The sequence below is a fragment of the Leptodactylus fuscus genome, chromosome 7, assembly GCF_031893055.1.
Source record: "Leptodactylus fuscus isolate aLepFus1 chromosome 7, aLepFus1.hap2, whole genome shotgun sequence".
In the NCBI taxonomy this organism is placed as follows: Eukaryota; Metazoa; Chordata; class Amphibia; order Anura; family Leptodactylidae; genus Leptodactylus; species Leptodactylus fuscus.
Window position 1 is genome coordinate 59,429,392 of NC_134271.1, and position 22,484 is coordinate 59,451,875.

General features: G+C 41.8%; 1 protein-coding gene across 2 annotated transcripts in view; it reads right to left on the minus strand.

The window, feature by feature from the left end:
- The window catches only part of VPS9D1 (VPS9 domain containing 1), a 29,358-nt gene that overhangs the window by 2,079 nt on the left and 4,795 nt on the right, over positions 1 to 22,484 (minus strand). The window contains exons 3-14 of one of the 2 annotated variants that reach the window (XM_075281938.1): positions 21,486 to 21,575; positions 19,170 to 19,407; positions 18,977 to 19,088; positions 13,445 to 13,507; positions 13,260 to 13,312; positions 13,091 to 13,178; positions 11,287 to 11,372; positions 9,139 to 9,581; positions 8,059 to 8,188; positions 5,635 to 5,825; positions 4,399 to 4,465; positions 1,264 to 1,368 (exon numbers count right to left, since the gene is read on the minus strand). In XM_075281938.1, the coding sequence (XP_075138039.1) occupies positions 1,264 to 1,368; positions 4,399 to 4,465; positions 5,635 to 5,825; positions 8,059 to 8,188; positions 9,139 to 9,581; positions 11,287 to 11,372; positions 13,091 to 13,178; positions 13,260 to 13,312; positions 13,445 to 13,507; positions 18,977 to 19,088; positions 19,170 to 19,407; positions 21,486 to 21,575 (1,666 nt within the window). Of the gene's footprint in view, positions 1 to 1,263; positions 1,369 to 4,398; positions 4,466 to 5,634; positions 5,826 to 8,058; positions 8,189 to 9,138; positions 9,582 to 11,286; positions 11,373 to 13,090; positions 13,179 to 13,259; positions 13,313 to 13,444; positions 13,508 to 18,976; positions 19,089 to 19,169; positions 19,408 to 21,485; positions 21,582 to 22,484 lie in introns of both variants that reach the window. The other variant, XM_075281937.1, reaches the window with a different exon arrangement.

The window sequence follows — 22,484 nt, forward strand, 5'->3', positions numbered from 1 at the left end:
CTCCTTCGTAACATCTACAGTAGATGTATTACAGAAGCTGGAAGGGGAAATATGATATTGGCTTAGAAACAAAGACAGTCTTACTTGCCAATTGAAAGCTGTGTTACTCAGCTCACACTCATTGTTCATGATCAGTAGATACAGTATCTTCTCTCCCCATAATAGCCTGGTGCCTTATGAGGGCATGTTCAGGTTTTTTTTTTTGCAGGTGGAATCAGGAGTAGATATTTTTCCCTTCGCCGTTTTTGACTTTTTTCAGCTTGAGGAAAAAGTTTGCCTGACTGCCACTGACTTGAATAGGAGAGTTTCAGTCTCCAGTCTAGACCAGGCGCAGGTGTGAACCTGCCCTTAGTAGTAAAAAAGTTTGGGCAAATGTAGCAGAGTTAACACAACTTTTTACAGCAGAATGAATTGCAATAATTTGGCATCTTATCTCAGAAGACAGCAAAAGCCAAGGAAGTCAATTATTTTTCTTAGTGACTTTGGCATTTGCTATCTTCTATTGTAAGATGACACTGCAGAACTTTATGCTGCTGCAGAGAGCCAGCTTATGCTAGGTTCACACCTGCCTTTGAGTTTCCATTTGCAGGGTCAGTTTAGGGACACCCCTGAAACAAAAACCTAATCTGTTTAAAAAAGCAGTTACCTTCAGAAGCCTGGGGACCCCCATAGAATTATCATGGGGTCCGTCTGAATTTAAGGCAGGTTCGGGGATGGAAACCCTGAACGGAGTTCAAGTGCTGGAGTGAACCCAGCTGTAGCCAAAAACAAACAAAAAAAACAAAAAAAAAAAAAACAACAACAAAAAAGGATGGGTCTTGTAAGTGTGAGGGAAAAAAAACTAAAAAATGGCTGCAACAGGAAAGGATTAAAATCTAGGGTATGAATTTACACTGTATACAGTGAGGAAAAGCACAGCGTGGAGGAGGGGGCATAAAGTACAAAAATAGGCTATGAAAGGAAAACAAGCAGAAAAATTGAGACTAGACAACGAGACGGGTTGGGAAGGAGAAATATAAGCAGCGAGTTAAAGTGACCGAGAGGAATAGGCAGAGACATGAGTCTGCAGAACTAGCTCAGGGAAACAAGCGACAGACAATAAAGCTGTCACAACAACAGACATGTCACCCTTGCTGAGTAAAAGTGAGTGACATTACAGGGACAGGAGGCTTTCCTGCTATTAATTAATGCTAGTGGAGACTCAGTAATACTTCTAGACACTGTCATGTAAAGGAAGAAGCGGAAGTAAGAGTGGCCACTCACCCTTCACGTATAAACTCCTCCAGCGCGGCACACTCGGACAGCAGAAAGGACATGCGGCTTTTCAGCACTACAAATGCCAGGATGGGCAATAGGTCGTCTGCACCACTGGAAAAGGTCAGGCGGGAAACTCAGTGAATAATATCACAGAACACAATCGCTCAAAATACAGGTACAGCTATATAATATAGTGATAGTCAAACTTGTGAGACCATTACATGAGGAGCCAGCTACAGTGAGGGAGAAGAGGGCAGGTCTAGAAATTATAATTAATGACAATTTTTAAGCTAAGTGTACTTGTCAATAGTATCATGCTCATATAGGGGATCAACATTGAGTTCTAAGCGTCAATAATCAAATGCTATAAAAGAATACTCATATCAAACAAACTGCAGATAACAGGGAACAGTAGATAAGGTACATATATAATTCAGAGAAGTTGCCCCATATTAGCTCAGTTGTCCAACCATTAGGACACTACTAATTCATTATCTTATGTGTATAAGGGGCTGCATGACTTTCCCCTAAAAGATAAGGTCATTGAAAATAAGGATCTGCATGTTGACCTTCAACACTCAAACCTGATATTCCCCCCTCAATATAAGCCACTGCAGCTACTTGCATACTCACCTGGACCAAATGTCAATGCGTATGGGGAAATTGGAAAGAAAAAATTGTCAGTTGAGAAACTGATCCCCTCCCTAGTGTGCACAATATCCTAAATCGCATTTATGGGCATCTTTACAGATGATTTCAAGGCACTTTAACAGAAATAGCGCAGCAGAAGTGATCCAGAAGGCACAATGGAAAGGATAAGGGTTCTGTGGAGGTTTTGTACCTGTCTTAATAATGATTCTGACCATCAGCAGTAAATATGAGACTTCTTTTGTATCTGTGCTTGGGGTCATGACATTTCTGCTTAGCCAAGTCCGTTGAGAGCAGAAGGAGAACTACACATGGGGAGGGCAAAGGATTATGGGGGTGTCTTAGAGCAAGAGAAGCATGACCAGGAATTTAGTCTTTCTGCCACTTGTCTCAAGAAACATTAAAGGTGTCTTGAGTGTCTGGGTCATCACCCCATAGCTATTCCCTGCTGTCTGAGGTCGCAGCAGGGCCACTCACCACTAATGTGTCTGGAAGTCTGGGTGTTCCAGGCTCATTATGTCCTGACAGTTGTTTCCGAAACATGCCCTCAGCAACATAGACTGCTGCCTATGCTTAACCCTTCCTTCAGAGGAGAGCGCTTCTCCATGGTTTGGTGTCTCTTAAGAGTACTACTTTAGTACTATGTAGTCCACCTGCTTACTTTAAGATGTCCATACTATATAAAGACCGTATTGAAGAGATAAGAGGTTGTTCTATTTCATGTAAATAAATGTCTCTAAACACAAAAAAAAAGGTCTGAGATCTGTCCTGATAATGTCCAAATAACTTTATAGCAACCATGCCAGCCAGATATGATCAGGACAAGTTTCAGTCCATGGACAGGAAGTAACTTCCTGTAAATAGTCAGGAAATAAAATAGAAATTTGCAGACATCTTGGAACGCCCCTTTTTATGAGCAGTAATAGGGTAGTACAGATGTCATAGGTACAGATTTACTCAGTTATCTGATCGAGTGGTGAATTTTACCTTACCACTTCTGTTACTTACATGGCCCAAATTAGCTAACCTGTCAGCAATGCAAAAGGGAAGTTTAAATGGGTTTTCTGAGAGGATAAAGAAATTGTTACAGAGGCAGGTAATGGTTAAAGCATTACTTAATAGGCGAATCTCCCACAACCTAGTGCTGCCGCCAGGAGTAATAGATCGGCATCGCTGGAGATGTGGGGGATTCAGCAGGTAAGCAATGTGGCTTTGCCTAGTTTTTAATCAGCTTCGACAACTCCATGTGCAAAGGTATATACATTTGGATTACTGTCCTGCTCCAGTTTAATTGAAGCTGGTCAACCTTTTCTATATGCCAGTAAATCAGACAACATCTATATGGGACAGTAGGTGGAGTATAATAACCGTGTGCACCTTTCATATCACTGGGCAACATACTGATCTGAGGAAAGTGTACAGTAATGGCTGCCATTTCTTCCCAAATTATTCCCTCCAGCGCTTAACCTGTTACATGTTCATCAGTGTAAACTCCTTATAGTCAATAGCAAGGTCCAACTAAGGTCCCCGAGTTTGGTGCCACTTAGAACAACAGGGCCAGTTCCCACCCAGTGTTTTTGCCAACAATACTGTTCCCTTTGGAGAGGAGCATTCTGCAGAGGTTCTCGCCACTAACTGACATGGATACAAGATATGGTTACAAAAGATTATAAAATTGTATGTAGAATCATAATTCTATTTTTGGAAGAGGTAGAAGATTATGTAACGTGCATTGTGGTGATCAATGATCCCTGTGTATCCAAGTATGATGGGTGGTATGACTTCATTGAATCCTGGGTTAATCTTTATATTCATTCAACATGAAGTCTGCGAGATCAGCCATGATTTATTTATTAACCCCGGCTAGGTTTATTCTATTCCCCTCCAACAGCTACTGCTGAGCTGTCAGTGAACTTTATCTTACCCCCAACTGCTTCTAACAAAGATTACATTGCTGAATCCCAACAAACCCCACTAATATTCTGAGATCTCAGTCTGACCCGTTTCTTGCTCTCTTTGGTAATTAGTTTTCATGTTCTCTTCCCCTCCACCATGTTGCTGTCTGGTCCCTTCCATGGCTTGTTCCTATCCATAGACGACCCCCCCCCCCCCATCTTCTGTCTCTGTATGCTAATTAGAGCAGACAGGCGCTGTGCTTGGGAGCTGCTGCTCTGCAGAGTGACGCAGCCTCCTGTGCTCTGCAGGACAGGCCATGTTCTGCCTGAGACTGTCACATCTGATCCATCAGTAAAGGCCCCTAAGGGGCCCTTCCTATCTGTACCCAATAAACATCATGTACTCAGCAACCTGTGCACATGAGGAGAGAGAAGGCAAAAAAGAAGAGCAAGACACACATACAGATGGACAGAGACAGGGAAAATGTCAGACAGACAAGAGTTGGAAAACCCCACGGCCATTTTATCCCAGCCTCCACTCTGTACATCACCTTTAAATCAACCTTTATTCCTTTATACCCAAAAATTCAATACTCACATGGCAGCACTCCCTGGAGTGGGGCAGTAGTCTTCTGTGCACTCACAAATGACACGTAGAGTCCTTACTAGTAAATACAAAGCAAAATCAGTTAATATAACACAAAGTTGTATAATGATTCAATTGCAGTTCTGTCTTGTGCCAGCCTATGTCAGGGCAGCATACAACATCTAGGTCTGAACTACTAGTAGAAACTCCAGACAGTACAGTATCAGAAGTGCTAAAAGAATACGGCTAACAGTCTAGGAGGGTGCAAAGACCCTGTTCCTCATACCCTACCTATGTCTATACAAAGTGGGGAGGGGGGAGGGGACTTGCTGCCAATGAATTACACATATTGTTCACATTTAAAGCCTAAAAAAAGCTGTACATCCTGCAGAACTACAGGGAGTGCTACAAAAATCAAGACCTTCTAAATTGTCATAGTTCAACAGACTTTCAGTCCCCGGATGAGCTCAGCAGTGACCATGGCACATCATTAAAATGGTATGCGACTTCTAATCCATTGTGTCATGCAAATTGTTAAATTGCCTGCTGCTAAAGGGACAAAACGGCTTATCTGCTGGTGGGTGACAATTGTTTTGTTTTTTTAAGAAAAAAAAAAAAAAAAAAAAAAAAACCACACCCCAAACAAAAAACGTGTGATCCCCCACCAGTTCTATTCTCTTACAATGTCCCATCTCAACAAATACGGCTCATGCTAGGTTCACACCTGCACCCAGCCTACGCTGGAGGATTCTTTTCCCCATTCTACTTTAAAAATGCGGGCATTTTTTTTTTTTGACCTTTTTGTGCAGAAACCCAGCAGGCCTCATTACAGTCTGCAGGTAACAGTTTGTTGTCTTTTTGGGGTTTTTTTCTTTAGGAAGTTTTCTGTTTGGAAGGTCCCCAGGTGGACCCCTCGAATGCAGGTGTGAACCTAGGATAGGTCAAACAATGGCTATAAAAGATATTTAGCACTTGACTGAGCGGGCATTTCCTGTGTGCTGAGGAAGAACCAGGAAGTAAACATTTGTGGAGACCAGGATCATGTAGGTAAGGAGCAAGGGGGGGGGGGGATTGGTAAGGAGAGGGTTTTTTTTGTTTGTTTGTTTTTAAAAAACATTCTAAGTTTCACAAAAATACAAAACTGAGTACTTTCACCCTTTTTGTACCAATTGTAAGCCTATTTCAAAAAAATTGTTCATTTGACAATTATTCATGTGTGACGGGACAGAAGATAATAATTCTGGTTACCGATAACCTCCAGTTTTCTTTGCGGAGTGCGGTGATGTGGCAGATGTTCTAGCTCTTCCACAGCAGCCCTATATGGTTCTTTTACATCTTCAGGGTATAGCTTGTTTGAGACCCCCACCACAGATGGTCTAGCTGTACTGTACAAATTCATGATCTGAAGTAGAGATTCCTCCCGAGCGTGCAACACCTGTCTGAGTGAAAAGTAAAGGAAACTCATTAAAAAGGTAAAGCCATCCATAGACATTTTCACCGACTAACTCTGCATCCTTCAGTAGGTGCCATTCTGATGATTTCAAAGCAGTTATTTTTAGCACCCACTACTATGCTAAGTAGGCTCTCTAATATTGGGTGACTACTGCAGCAGAAGACTGCGCACCTGACAGAGTCCAATTAGCATATTTACTGCAGAAACTAACAGCACTGATCGCTCTGGCATGAGGGGGCACTACAGGAAAAAAAAAAAACATCCAGCTGTGCTGGAGAGTTGGAGATGGTACACATCCTGTTTAAAGGGGCTCTATCAGCAAAATCATGCTGATGAGCCCCACATATGCATGAATAGCCTTTAAAAAGGCTATTCAGGCACCGCTAAAGTTATATTAAACTACCTCCCCCCCCCGTTTTAAAATAAAACCCTAAAACAGGATGTGATAAACTTACCGAACGTGCACGGTGGGCGGGCATTCAGGGTGCGGCGTCTTCTTCATCCACGCCTCCTCTTCCTCCGATGTCCTCGGGTCCCGTCCTCCTCCGGCGCTCGCGAACTGACATTGCTTTAAAAAAAAAATGACCTGGGCGCATGCGCAGTAGCCGTAGTAGAAGCAGCATGCTACTGCGCATGCCCCCAGGCCATTTTTTTTTTTTAGCAAATGTCAGTTAGCGAGCGCCGGAGGAGGACGGGAACCGAGGACATCGGAGGAAGAGGAGGCGTGGATGAAGAAAACGGCGAACCCTGAATGCACGTTCGGTAAGTTTATCCCATTCTGTTTTAGGGTTCTATTTTAAAACGGGGGGGGGGGGTGTGTGTGTGTGTGTGTGTAGTTTAATATAACTTTAGCGGTGCCTGAATAGCCTTTTTAAAGGCTATTCACGCATATGTGGGGCTCTATCAGCTTGATTTTGCTGATAGAGCCCCTTTAAAGGCAGATTAGTTTAGAAAACTATTTAGAGAATGAAGAGACCCTTACTCCCCCCCTCCCCCCCATTATTTACAAGGAGTAGCTATAAAGCTTCCTTGCCTCATATGCCATGAATTATGCACAACACTTGGGGATCATGTAAGATTTCATTTTCCCTCTGGTGGTCTTTATAGGGTAACTAAACACTTGCTGCCATGTTACCTCAAACATTGCTGTTCATTGCTGGCGGGGGGTGGGCACCTTTTTTTTCTTAAAGGGATTCTACCATTAAACTACCTTTTTTTCTAATGAACATGTCGGAATAGCCTTAAGAAAGGCTATTCGTCTCCTACCTTTAGACAAGGTCTCCGCTGCGCTGTTCCGTAGAAATACCGGTTTTAACCGGTATGCAAATGAGCTCTCCGCAGCAATGAGGGCGGGCCCCAGCGCTGAAACACCGATGAGCGTGTCCCCATTGCTGCCCAGAGCTCTTTCCTGCGCCGCCACCTTCTTCTGCAGGAACTCCACCTCTTCTGGCTTCTCTTGCTCTTGTAGTTCTATACAGGAGCATAGAGAGGCCACCCCAAAATGGGTCGGCCGGCCGGCTCCTGTATTGAACTGTAAGAGCGGCTACCCAAAAATGGCCGCTGGCCGACTCCTGTGTTGAACTGTGAGAGCAAGAGAAGCCAGAAGAGGCGGTGTTGCTGCAGAAGAAGGAGGCGGCGCAGTTAAGAGCTCTGGGCAGCAATGGGGATGCGCTCATCGGCCTTTCAGCGCTGGGGCCCGCCCTCATTGCTGCAGAAAGCTCATTTGCATACCGGTTAAAACCGGTAAATGGCGCAGCGGAGACCACGTCTAAAGGTAGGAGACAAATAGCCTTTCTTAAGGCTATTCCGATGTGGTAATTAGAAAAAAAAAAGTAGGAGGGGAAAAAGCTGAGAAAAACAAAGCACAACACACTTCAAGTCTAAAGCCTAACAAGCTACAGAATATGTAGGAGACACTTCCCGACAATGTAGTCTACGTCTAGTGACCATGTAAATTGTATTCATTTGGATGGGAGTGAGCCAGCGATGTGCTCAATGATCAATGCCGGATAAGCAGATTTATAATTGGGCATAAGTGAAGGGATCCAATACAGACCGCTTCAGGGTAAGGATGAGAACTGCAAGGGCCAGTGGTATGCCCAGTCTGTAGTAAGAGGACCCAGAAATTTAGGTTCAGACCTCATCACATGGTAGCCTTCATATTCCCTATATATTATATGGAACATTCCCATATTCCATGAAATAGAGGAGATTGTTACCTGTATAGAGCAAGAAGTGCTGGCCAAAGAGGGGGGAAGAAGCTGTCCTCTAAACACTCCAGGCAGGCTTCCTTCACTTGTGGACTCGAAGGGAGATTCAGAGAAAACAAGGCGGATGATAGCAGTCGGTCTGGTGAAATGATAGAATGACAGATAGCGGACGTTACCAGATTTACATCTTTAGTAATGCAATAGGTAGTACATAGACAACAGTTTCTATATGGAAAGGATTTGTACATAATGGACTCAAGTTCAGAGTCAGTGAAGCCTTCCCTTAGGAAGGGTCTATGATGCAAAGAATGGAAGAGTAGATCACAACTGGAAATACCAAAGGGGAGGAAAAAAAATCTCTCGTTTGTAATCACCAGAGCTGCAGTCTAATGATGGTCTAGTAACACATTGATATATACTGTACATATAACAATACTATAATATTCATAATATTCCCTTCTGACATGTAGGCACATTCATTATAAAACAGCTTAAAATGTTACCTGACTATTACCCATGATTGACATTAAAAGCCTCATGTATACATAACCTTCTTATATTTATTAAATTTTGGGTACCTTTGAACACATGTGGCTTTAATATCATCACATTCATTCTATAGTCACGCTCAATAGTCTACAATGTCCTGTGCTGCCCCCTTGTGTGTTAACATGAAACAGCTGAAGCATTTTAAGGGACATTACCTCTTGCTTTTGCTCAGTTTCATAAGACATTTGTGTGTGAATCCTCTACACAGTACCAAAATAATATGATACCCAAATATTTGTGTCATACAGTGCAAGCACCCCAATCCAGTAGGCTGCTGGCTGCCCAGCATTGGTGTGGAACATTATGCCAAGCGAATATTTTTTACTGTCGGCTAGGCATCAAACGCCTGGTTGCAGCCATAAGTACATGTAGTAGGGACATGGAAATAGAAATGTCTTGGAGCAACTTGCCTGCTTTACTTTCACCTGGTCCTTGTGGACAAGAAACACAACAGTGGTATTACATGGTCACTTTGTTCACCCATGAGAAGATACAGCATTTATATATAATTTATACATATATTAATCCTAAATCTCCTACCTCTGGCATTGTGGATTTCTTTCACCACAACATTTAAGTGTTGTGCCACAGTCAATTTTTGAAGGGCAGCTGGAATAGTTAGTGATGTAGGTGACAGTAAACTTTCCAAGTCCTCAAAAGAGTGTTCCATGACTTTCTTGTCCTGTCCTTTATCCAGCTGGGTGCTGCAGGGTTTCTCCAAGCTTTCAAGCCCCTCTCCTATAGAGAGACTGTGCTGGATGCAAGGACGGGAAGGTCCAGGGAGACTGTGTAAACTCTTTGAAGATTTCAGTTGAGTCGTGTTAAGGGCTAATAAAGGATCCATGCCTGCTGGTAGAGAATGGCGGAAAAGTTTGGAGTCTGAGGTTTCCCGAGTGGAGTCTTTACTGATAACTGGATATAGACGGTTATATATCTGGCACTGGAGGTGGATTACTAGTTTGGCAATTGGATGATCTGAGGTGCTGTAATGAATGGAGAAAAATCAATTAGACAAGGATTTTTACCTATTAGTCTACATTAGTAGTCTCCAACCTGTTCAATTCTAGCTGCGGCAACACTACCAATATCATTGGCATCTTCAACCCAGCACAGTGGTGGAATTATAACACAGCCCAAGTTACTCTAATAGGGCTATGTTGTATTTACCGACAAAGCATTACATTGTGGGGTTTTCTATAGAATATTTAGTTGGAGCCCCAGTAGTTGAGCTCCTGCTGATCATACACTGATGATATTCTAGTTAGAGAACTCTTAACACTAAGTTTTAAGCAGTGCATAAATTGTGAAAAAAATTTTTTAGGGTGCCCTCTGGAATAATTAACCCCCCTGAATAATTAACTGAAAAGACCCCCGGGTATAAGGATAGTGTTTGTGGGGTTCTTTATACTGGAACGCTGAAGGACAGTTTCTTTATGCCAGAACAGAGTTCCGTCCCAATTTAAACACTGGTTTTAATGTAAGTCTACCAGTGCACAGAATGAGAAAGTCATTTAGCAGCTTCCTCCTCTCTCCATAGAGTTCTATGTGTGAGCAGTGTATGGATACAAAGACTGATGAGGAAGAGGTGAACAGCTCAATAAGTGGAGAAGGAAATATTTTTTTCAATAAGCTATATTACACAGAGATCCTTATATTAACATACACTATTCATTTATTAAAAGTTGGAGGCCTGCTGTAAGCCAAATATTTTTGTTTTGATTAACAAGATCTGGGAGCAACGATCTGTTACTATAATCTTGAAGCCTAGTCTACAAACTTTCACCTCCAATAAAAATTTGAAGAAGCGATTAGACATTCCCTAAAATGGTATGTCAATAGATGGTAACGCCTAGATTTTTTTGTTCTTTTGTGCGTGTTGAAACGTAATACAAACACACCCAACACAAATATATAAATTTAGCATCTCCTTAATGGTTCCATCCCATAAAATACAGATTTTGGCTGCATAGTGAACACCATAAATATGAAGCTGAAATTTGTGCAAACACTCTGAATTTCTTTCCAGCTTCCCAGTATATTGTAAGACTATTAAATGACACCATTACGGAGAATGAAAAAGAAAAAACAGGAAGGGATTAAAATAAAAGTTAACACCTATCCACTACAGAAAATAGATTATGTCACAGTTTATATCTTACCCCCCCCCCCTTCACACCCGCATAGAACAGTCTAAAAAAAAAAAAAAACCTCTTCCATAGAACTTGTCTTCAGTTTATTGCTGTCTATGGCCAGGAGGCAGCTTTAAAGCATTTGATCAAATACTGATAACATTACATAGGAGCAGCTTGTTAGCAAACCCATAAAAATAAGTACAGAAAAAAAAAAAAAAAACTGTAATCAAAAAACAATTTAAGGGGAAAAAAAGGGATATTTTACTATTTGATTTTAAATATATGTAAAAAAAATAAAAAAACATTAAAAAAACCCTTATATTTAAGGATAGGTCATTAATGTTTAACTCAAAAGGTCTTGTCCTAGTGTATCGAGGAATAAACCAGTATGTACAGGAGAAGCTGGTCCTTGTACTAAAACATTCAAATGAAGGTGGTTATACCAGGCACAACCACAACTGTATGTACAGTGCTCTGCCGATTTCCAGGAGTCATGGGGGTCTTTAATTGAAACCCCCTTTATTAGAGAAGACAATTCTTTACAATTATTGGTTACCTGAGGATTTGTGAGACATAGCTGGAAACTAAGTCTGTGTCAGCTGGGTTGTTCTTAATCTTCTCCTTATGGGCTTTGGGCCATTCCTATTGCACAGTTGAAAAAATAAATAATTAAATAAAAATCACACAACAATGTCTAGGTGAATACCTTTATAAGAAATAGTCACTTTGAATATTTTTGTAAATTAACAATTTAGGTGAATATAATAAATTTTGTAATATGTTTTATCAGAGATGTTATTTCACAATATGTAATACTAATGAGTATTCTGGAGCACCAAGGGCAATTCCAGTTTTACAAATTGCTATTCTTGACAAATCTACGATATGCCCTCATCCTTCAAGTCACAGGGAGCCATGCTAAAATCTCGCCTGACCCTGTGTATACAGGTTGAAGGTATTAGAGCAGTGTGGGACACAGTAGTTTAGACCAATGGAGCCACCTTTAATGCTCCAGACTGTGTATTTGCATATTCTATAATAAATCAATCTCTGTAAAGGAGACAAGAATTTTCATTGCCTGGTGACAGGCTCCCTTTAAACAGATGTAGAAATACAGATACAACAAAACTATCTAGGAATATAAATGTTCTTTTGCCCATAGCGATCACTCAAAACTAATGGCCAGTGAGAATTGAAGTGACCGGGCTGTTTACAGAGAACCAGACTATTATTTAGGGCAGTGATACCCAACCTTCTTGGCTTCGGGGCACCTACTGGGAACAATTAATAACAAAGCTTACCAGGGCATTCCTTGCAATAGATAAGCTTTTATTATCAATGTTTATATGCAGGAGCCCTGATTGGATTTACAGAGCAGGGTGCCAGAAGTTTCTGCATGTTCCCTCCCCTGCTGCTATACCGTCTGTGTGACATCACTGACTCCACACTACTCCACATGCATGTCCATAGAGTAGACTTATCAGTTATGTGAGAGTTGGAGAATAAGTAGGGGAGGCAGAAGAACAAGACCTTCCAGGCTTCCCAGCTGCTTGTGAGGTGCAAAGACAGCTAAATAAGTATGAAAATCATCTCAACTACATGCAAACACAAGAGGGAGGTTACAGAGCATTCCCTCCTTATAAGCAGAAATTACAGTTTCACTTTTTACTGCTTGCCACAGAAGTGTTGCAGTTTTCCACAGCATCTTAGTCAGTGTTTTAGGATTTTAGGTAGGGTCCCATTTCACTGATCCCCTTGGTATATTTTTTAACATGTTTGCTAAAGTCTCCTTTGTAAAAAAAAAAAAAAAAAAAAAAAAAACCACAAACTTTAAGCTAAAGTCCCACGTTGCAGAAGCGCAGCTTTTTTGGTTGCAGATTTTGTTGCAGTTTTGTGAGCCAAATCCAGGACTGGATTAAGCAGAGGGGAGAGTTATAAGAACTTCCTATATATTTCATATTCCTTTTTTGTAGCCATTGTTGGCCTTGGCTCAAAAAAACAAAACAAAAAAAAACCCTGTGATTTCCGCAATGTTGGGCCTTAGCCTTAAGGTCCATGTTGTGGAAACGCAAGGTTTTTTTTGTTGTTGTAGATTTTTCTGCGTTTTTGAGCCAAGACCAGGTGTGGATGGAGCAAAAGGAAGAAGTGTTTTCTTTGTATTTCCCTGCAGCAAAATCTGTGTTTCTGCAACATGGGAGCTCTGCCTTTAATACATTGTCATACAAATGCCTTACAACATTGAGCTGTTACGCACGGACCTCATGATTTGGTTGTTCTAGGCAACACCTCCACTTTTTATCTGCCCTCAATTGAGTTTACAGAGAACCCTATAAACTCATCTATTGGCTGTTTCTACTCACATAGTCCTGTTCATATTCTAGTATGGACGTGTATAGCGCTTTCTGCTCTTCTTCAGCCGGGGTCATCTGCTTGTTTTTGGAGAACCGTCTGCAGAAAAAAAAAAAGAGCGCCATGAAAGAAAAGTACAGTGAACAATGGACACCACAGGTAAAAGACTTTCTGCTATACCTGTTGGATTCTTCCTCTAGTCGCATCTTGCGTTCTTCTGCTTTCCTATTCAGCTGTGAGCCACTGTTAAGGAATTCTTTAATTTTGCATACCTTAAAATATCAATAAATGATAAATTAAAACAAAGACACTGCACAGGCCTAAAGTATCCTCCTTCCCAGAATATGCGTTAATGTGAAGGATACAGTCTCTTCTCTGGCCTTGGCTATTACCAGGTTCTCCATCATCTGTCTCTGGAGTGAGAGAGTCTATAAGACAGAACAGGATTAAAAATCCTCTTTCAGACCTTAATGACTAAATCATATTTTTACGTCGTCACTTAACAAGGTCTATAACGTTTTACATTTTTCAGTTAATGTAGCCATTTTATTCCCACCACCTCCAACAAGTCCACCTCTATACATTTAATAGGCGCTTCTCCACCAATTCTGGCAATATTAAATGTTTTCCTCTAGCCTCCACCATTCCCTGAACAATCAATGCTGTTAGTTTTGGTGCCTCATATGCCACTTAGCTTCTGTATCAGGAGGGGGCGGCTTTTGATCGCTTGCTTCTTATTGGTATTATATATATATATATATATATATATATATATATATATATATATATATATATATATTTTTTTTTTTTTTTTTTTACAAATTTTGACATCCAGCGCTCAAAAGGTTAGCCAGCATTGGACTAGGATGTGCTGGTGGGCTGGTCCGGTCATGGCTAACAGAGGCTGGAGATAGAACGTAAAATATGGTAAATATAAGTTGGTATTGCAGTTATGTATGCAATTGGATGGGTGTATGGGGTGAATAAATAAAACTGTATTCACACATCCCCATAAAATAAAGGTTCGCAGCTGAAGCAGAGAAAAAAACACAAAAAAGCTGGAAGGCAGGATACTATATAAAAGCATAGCACTTAAATGCATACACAAGAATGTATGTAAAGAAGTGGTAGAATCGAGCAAAGGAATTCTGGAGAGGTGGTGGGAAGCTGGACTCAGGGCATGAGTGGGAGTCAAAGTGAGAGCCTAAGTAAATAAGGAACATGGCATAAAGCTAGAGGAAACTTTAGCTCACCCTGTGAAGCAGTGTGTTTCTAGCAAAGAAAAGAGGTGAGCTGTTAGCAGGGCGTTTAAATAAGGTTGTATTCACAAGGCACCTCCCTATGTAAAACATGGCTGATCCCTCAATCACAGCAATGAACAGCACATGTCACCACTTACTGATCAGGTGCAAAGCTGTGCAGGGGAAAGTAGGAGGAAAAAAGGGTAAGGGGCCTCGTGTCCGATTGTTGTGAATCAGCCGAAACTGCAAAATGGGCAAATCACATGGAGAGAAAAGTGCCGCATGAAGTACTTTTCTCTCCCCGCATGATTTATGTGGACACTGCATGGAAAAAAAAACCCCACATGGACCGCATTATAGTCTATGGGGTATGTGTGCTTTCATGGTGTATCTGATAATGGGTGATGCAGTGGACGCGGTGTACCTGGACATGGGTGATGCAGTGGACGCGGTGTACCTGGACATGAGTGTTGCAGTGGACGCGGTGTACCTGGACATGGGTGTTGCAGTGGACGCGGTGTACCTGGACATGGGTGATGCAGTGGACGCGGTGTACCTGGACATGGGTGATGCAGTGGACGCGGTGTACCTGGACATGGGTGATGCAGTGGACGCGGTGTACCTGGACATGGGTGATGCAGTGGACGCGGTGTACCTGGACATGGGTGATGCAGTGGACGCGGTGTACCTGGACATGGGTGATGCAGTGGACGCGGTGTACCTGGACATGGGTGATGCAGTGGACGCGGTGTACCTGGACATGGGTGATGCAGTGGACGCGGTGTACCTGGACATGGGTGATGCAGTGGACGCGGTGTACCTGGACATGGGTGATGCAGTGGACGCGGTGTACCTGGACATGGGTGATGCAGTGGACGCGGTGTACCTGGACATGGGTGATGCAGTGGACGCGGTGTACCTGGACATGGGTGATGCAGTGGACGCGGTGTACCTGGACATGGGTGATGCAGTGGACGCGGTGTACCTGGACATGGGTGATGCAGTGGACGCGGTGTACCTGGACATGGGTGATGCAGTGGACGCGGTGTACCTGGACATGGGTGATGCAGTGGACGCGGTGTACCTGGACATGGGTGATGCAGTAAATGGGGTGTATCTGGATATGGGTGATGCAGTAGACGTGATGTATCTGGACTTTTTAAAGGCTTTTAATACAGCACCACATAAAACATTGATATGCAAAATGAGAATGTTGGGACTGGGGGGAAAACATTTATACATTTGGGCTCAAATCTGGCTCACTGATCGGAAACAGAGGGTACTTGTTAATGATAAATATTCAGACTGGGTCACAGTCACCAGTGGGGTGCCACAGGGTTCAGTATTAGGTCCTCTCTTGGTTAATATCTTTAACTTTCTAATGATTTTTTACTCCTAGGCCAGTGACCGTGACAAGAAGACATCCACTACGTCTGGAGGAGAGAAAGTTTTACCAGCAATATAGAAGGGGATTCTTCACAGTAAGAACAGCGAGGCTATGGAGGTCTCTGTCCCGGTAAGTGGTGATGGTGAATTCACTGAACAAGTTCAAAGAGGGCCTAGATGCCTTTCTTGAAGAGAACAATATTACGGGTTATGGACTCTAGATTTTAAGGACATGTTGATCCGGGGTCTTATACTGCCAGATTGCAGTCAGGAAGGAAGTTTTCCCCCTGAAATGGGGTAATTTAGAATAAGACTTATGGGGATTTTTTGCCTTCCCCTGGATTAACACTGTAGGGTTATAGGTTGGACTTGAAGAAACTGATGTTTTCATCCAATCTCATCTACTATGTAACTATGTATTAAAAGTGAAAGACCTATGAAGGAGGATGTGTTCAATAGGTGTTATTGACAGATGTCAGAAGTTACAGTCATGTTTGGTGGCAAAATGACTGGACAGGCTGTGGTTTAGAAAGCCCTTGGACACATTTTCATGGTGGGTATTCATCCTATTATGCAGTGGTTGAATAGTGCAGCAAACATATTGTAGCGTAAATGGACATTCAAGGAGATAGATCATATAGTTACTGTTACAACTGACAGAGGATTTTATTACAAAGCCTACAATGCTAAGTACATTAAAAGTATAGAAGAATATGCCTAGATCTACCCCCCTTAGAGCTACTCTTGCCTGAAATAAAAATCCCACTAAGAATTCCAGAACTTGTAGAGCAAAAACTAGATGTGCCCCCATGGTTGGAATCTGGTATAAACTTTGTGGACAACCTCTATATCAGTGGTACCCAATCCTTTCTCAATTGTAACAGTAACTATGTGACCTACCGTATGTACTTCAAAGTCCATTTAAGCTACAATATGTTGGCTGCACTATTCAACCCCTACATAGTAGTATGAATATCCACTGGGAGAATGTGTCCAAGGGCTTTCTAAAGCACAGCCTGACCAAATTTGCCACCAGACATGACTGTAACTTCCACAGTCTGTAAATTGCGCATATTGAACAGATCCCCCTTCAGTACTGAACCATGGGAGTCCTACTGGATCTATAAACTTTTTACCTTGAACCCCAATGTCATCAATGACATATTAGAGTCCACATTTTGATGCTGTTGTGAACCTCATCATTACCTGGTCTTTAAACATGGATGATATAAATTGTGTATATATATATATTATATATATACTGTATATTTCTTTCTCCTTCAGAGCTTTTCACCTGATTATTGTTCACTGCTGTGTTTGAGAGAACGTTCATTTTTTTTTTAAATTAGGGAAGGTGCCTATTAAATATGGCCTTATTTAAATCACACTACTTTATTTTATGCCATATTCCTTATTTACACAGATTCTCAGTTCTTGTCACACACCCATGCCCTATGTCCAGCCCCCCCATCCATCTCTATCCCATCCTCAACCTTTAACCCCCACCACTTCTTCACATGGATACCTAGACTTACCGCTCTGTTTATTCGCTCCTATACACCCACACACAGACTATATACCTTCAATAAAAGCTCATTAGATACCAGATATTTGCCATAGGTTTTGTTTTAATTTGTACTATGCTATGGAAACTTTTATCTTATTGCATTTTATTTTGTCTTACTATTTTCACTCCCATTTATATGATATTTGAGAGAACATTATAATAATTGTTCCTATCACATAGAGACACTGTAATAGTTTGGATATTTTTACCTCTGGATTGAATTTTCGGATTTATTTATTTAGACTTTCAGACTACTGCACAGATCAGACCTGGGCAAAGTACGGCCCGCGAGCCATATCCGGCCCGCGTAGCTTGAATAGGGAGGCGTGTCTTAGTGACGGCAGGACAGTGCAAGAAGATGGAGACACTTGTAGTGTGTGTCCTAAGGTACTGAGAGGGGAGGGGGGGGATGTGAAATGCAGAGTGGAGAGAGAAAGTGTGTGTGTGTGTGTGTGTGTGTGTGTGTGTGTGTGTGTGTGTGTGTGTCAGTCAATAACCTAGGGGCAGAGATGGAAGGAAAATGTTATACTAGGGCAGAGATGGCAGATGGAGGGGGGGGGGGCATGAAACTGGGGGAGAAATGGAGGGGGGACATGAAACTGGGGGTAGATGAAGGGGGCACTTAAACTGGGGGACATTAAAATGGGGACAACTGGAGGGGGCATTAAACCGTGAAGGTAGCTGGAGGGAGACCTGTCTGCCTCTAGTTGCCCCCAGTTTAAGGTCACCCTCCAGCTACCCCTATGGTTTAATGTCTACTTCCAGCTGCCCGAGTTTAATGTCCCCCTCTAGTTGCCTCCAGTTTAATGTCCCACTTTATCTGCCATTAATTTATTGTTCCCCTCCAACTACCCCCACTGCTAAGGTCCCCCTCCAGCTGCTCCAGTTTCATGTTCCACTCTAGTTACCCCCAGTTTCATGTCCCACTCCAGCTGCCATTAATTTATTGTCCCCCTCCAACTACCCCCACTGTTTAATGTCCCCCTCCAGCTGCTCCAGTTTCGTGTCCCCTCTAGTTTCCACCAGTTTAAACTGGGACACCAGGAGAGGGACTTAATACTGTGGGACAGTTGGAAGGGAACATTTATCAAGTCCTGCATGTCCGACTTTGTGTCTGTGCAAAAAAAAAAAAAAAAAAAAGTTTCACCATGGAGAGGCTGGTAGTTAGCTTTAAAAAGTAGTTAGCTGGTAGTTAGCTTTAAATACCCATTCATTTGAATGGGTTTTAAAACTGACCGCCAGCAAGCCATCCCCTATCCAGTTTCTCTGGGGATTAGGATGCAAACATGGTGGATGGACAGGGAAGCAAGTGTGAACGCCCCCTAATGGGCCAGGTGCACCACAACAGGAGCTGGCCCATACAAAGAGGTCCTGAGTGGGAACACCCCTCTCTAAGACATCCATATAGAGCATATACACTGAGGTAGGTATGAAAAATTATACATCAACTTTAACCCCCCAGGAAGACACCGGAGTAACAGGGACAGGTGAGCATACATTTTTTTTCACTGCCCTCAGCTTATTAAACTTTCAAAGGGTTGTCTATTTTTGCTTGGATAACCCCCTTTAAAGAAAATATTAAAGGGGATTTTCAATTGTTTATCTATAAATTGGGCACAAATTGTTCTGCAGCCCCCTCCCCCCATATGACTTATGGGATGTACACCTCTAGTCTACAGCTTATACTTTGTCACTCCGCTCACCAGTGAAGTTTTCTGAGCAGCCTGTCTAGGGTTCAGTCGGGCCAGCCGCACTTCATATGCTGCTCTGAGCTTCTGGTTCTGTATAGATGCCTCTTCTAAGGGTGTGAGCCCCCTGTTGTTAGAGAAAACAATTACTCAATGAGTTCTCCTACAATGATTTCAATGATAACAATTTTCATGTCAGGATACGCACTTTCTAGAGCTCTGGACTTCAGCGGTCCGCAACATTTGGAAAACCTCTGGTGTTGGAAAGCCTCTCAGCTTCTGAACCTCATCTGAGCATGTTCGACGGTGCCCATACTGATGACTGACAGACACCTTGGATATCACTGAGGTACTTGGAGTAGAAATGGATGTTGTACTTGGAACCTTTAACAGTGATGGAGGATCGGGGACTTCAGCAGGAGGATTTTCTGCTGACTGTGCATTACCTATAACAAAATATCCACAGAATAATTATTATGCGCAATTATGAACATATAACACAATTCTTAACCATCAGCCCCTTGACATCTATGAATAGAAAAAGTAAAAATAAAAAAAATCATTGTTTAAAATTCATAGGCCCACGTTTACTAAGGCTACTGCGACTAGAAATTTCTCCCATAGCCTATATATCAATTCTGTCTTAGGCCCCTTGCAGGCGAACTTGGCCATGGTTAGTGTGTTATCCATGTATTTCACGGATGGCACACTGACCCATTCTGCTCCATGGGCCCAAACACAAGACCATGAATTTTATGGCCCCGTGTGCGGGCCGTCAGTCCAGGCCGCAAAACATATAACAGGTCCTATTTTGCTTCTATGGCTCCTGTTTATTTAATGAATGGAGCCAAAAAGCACAGACTGTGCACATACATTTTAATTCACGGCCGGCCGGTTATAGCACAGTCATCTGCAACCGGCTTTAGGTAATGTGCTAGCTGTGTTTTTCACGGCTAACACACTGACCCATTCATTTCTATGGCCTCATACACACGACCGTGTATTGTTGTGGTCCAATATATGGGGCTACGAACAAAACTCAGGATAGGTCCTATATCTACTTATTTTACATCCTGTGCTCACTAACCTCAATAAATGGGAACATGGAGGCACGGGCAGTACATGGATGTCATCCATGTGCCATTCATGCTGTTCGGTCACAACCCAGTGACACACTCACACGGTTGTGTTCAGGTTACTTAGAGTAAGTTCATACAGTTTATAGAAGGTGGATTTTTGAGGCGGAATCTTAAAAAAGTCTCCTAATTCTCTCATTTATTTCAGTGGGAGCCAGGAAAAGGTTTTCCTCTAGCTGATTATTTTTTTCAGCTAGTGGTAAAAAAAAAAGGATCATGAGCTACCTTCTGGCAGATTTTGCCTGCAAATCCCATTGAAATGAATAAGAGGCAGAAAAAAAAATGCCAGCAGATTCATCCTCAAAATCCACCTTCAAAAATCTGTGTGAACATACCCTTAGTGGTGTTCTTGCAGCCTGTTACCGGTTGGTTACACTATATCATTGCAGGCTACGTAACAAGCAGTAGCGGCAGCATGAGCTCTCACTTCATAGGTCTGTGGAGCATGTGACCTTGTGTATCCTCCATTTTTGGATTCCTTGCAAGGTCATGTCTGTAGACATTTTACATTCATCTTTGTTTAGTCCAGAGCTCACTTTTCCCCCCTGGTAGCCATAATGATATGCGGCTCCTCTTTTGTTCGTTATTCAATAGCCAAATGCAAAAACCAATCAAGTTATGCTAATTTTACTAGTCTAACCTGTTTTTTCGTCTATACAATGTTTTAAACTACCTTTTTCAGGCCATTAAATCAGAACACACTACACACACAATAGCTGTGTGTTTGCTTCTCTAAACTAGATTATATATCAAGTATATTAATATGGACTTCAATACGGTGATACTTAAAGGGGTATTCCCACGAACATAATTATTTTTAAATTTGTTTAATTAAAAGTTAAACATTTTTGCAAATATAATTAAACATTTTGCAGAGTTTTAAAGATTTTCTCTAAATATGTTGTGGTCACAGTCTTGATCAGTTTCCAGTGGATACGACCATGAATGCAGAAACTTTCTAAAGTCAGAACATACACCATGATTTCCTTATTGTGGCCGATATATCTTCTGATGCTTGTAGTGTCCCTGCCAATATCCCAGCAAGAAAATCATAGCTGAGTTCCTGACAAGTCCCAGACCACAGAAGGTTTCTGCATTTGTGGTTGTAGCCATTGGCAACTGATCAAGAAAACAGACTTTCACCACTAAGAAAAACTTTGCAAAATTTTTAATTACTTATATTTGCAAAAATGCTTATCTACAAATATACATATGATTATGTTCATGGGAATACCCCTTTAAAACAGATTGTGCTCACAATACACTGTAACAAACCTCCAGAGTCTAAAAATAATGTGAATTCTGATGCTTTATGTAAAACCATTAATCCATTAACCTTTTAGTTGCCAGGATAATAATCACAAATGCTGTAAAGAGAATGGACTCACCCATTTTGTCAGCTGTTGTTCGTGCCCTCTCCAGACACTGTTCTGCCAACTTTAGCAGCTTTTGGGAGTCCGGGTTTAGACCTTCATTTACTGATACTGAAAGATGAGCATGACAATGATGGTTAATAGGCCTGCTAAGTAGAGTCCATTCATATGACTCTTCTCTTCCTCCAGTAAGTTTCAAATATTTTTTTTGTAAATGAACAGTTCAGGTAACAAAGTACGTAATATATTTTATCAGAGGAAAAATATTCCTATCTCCTGTTATCAGCTCCTCTCCAGCCTGGCAAAATGCTCAGTTAGAAAAATTCATATTCACTGAAGATAGACTTCAGTATATACAATCCCATGGAGGAGGGAGCAGGGACATCCTGGGGCAGATTACAGTAAGATCTCTCTCCCACCAGAGCTTTAGTGACATCTATACCCCTCGGTCCTACTAAGACCTGCTGAAAAAAAAACAGAGAAAGAAATCTTACCATGTTCTCCAGTGGCTTGGTCCTCTCTGCTAGCTTCTAACTCACTGTGATTCTCCTTCTTTCACCCAAAACAAATCAAATCCCTCCCCTCCCCTTCCTATAGACCACCATGTAACCTGATCTATGAATGAGCTGAACCTTCCTCATTGTGATAACAGATATGTGAAATGAGCAATTTGTGGGGCAGGAGAGGAGCTGATAACTGCAGAAAATAGCCTTTTCCTCTGAGAAGATATATTACAGTTTCTTATATTCAGCTGAACTGTTCATTTCCAATAAGACTGAACCGGAAGGTATTCTTTAAAGGGTTTATGTGATGATTTAGAAATCGGAAAAGGAAATCTGGCTTAAAAAATAGCACCGAAAAAGGAATTAAAATTAAATAGGAGAATTTTAAGGTACTCCAAAGCCCCAAAAACAGCTCCAAGGGAAGCAGTGTGAACTCTTATATTTAGATTCTTTCATAACATCATCAACTAGGAATAAGCTCATACAAGGAGGACAAGCTATCCTTATAACT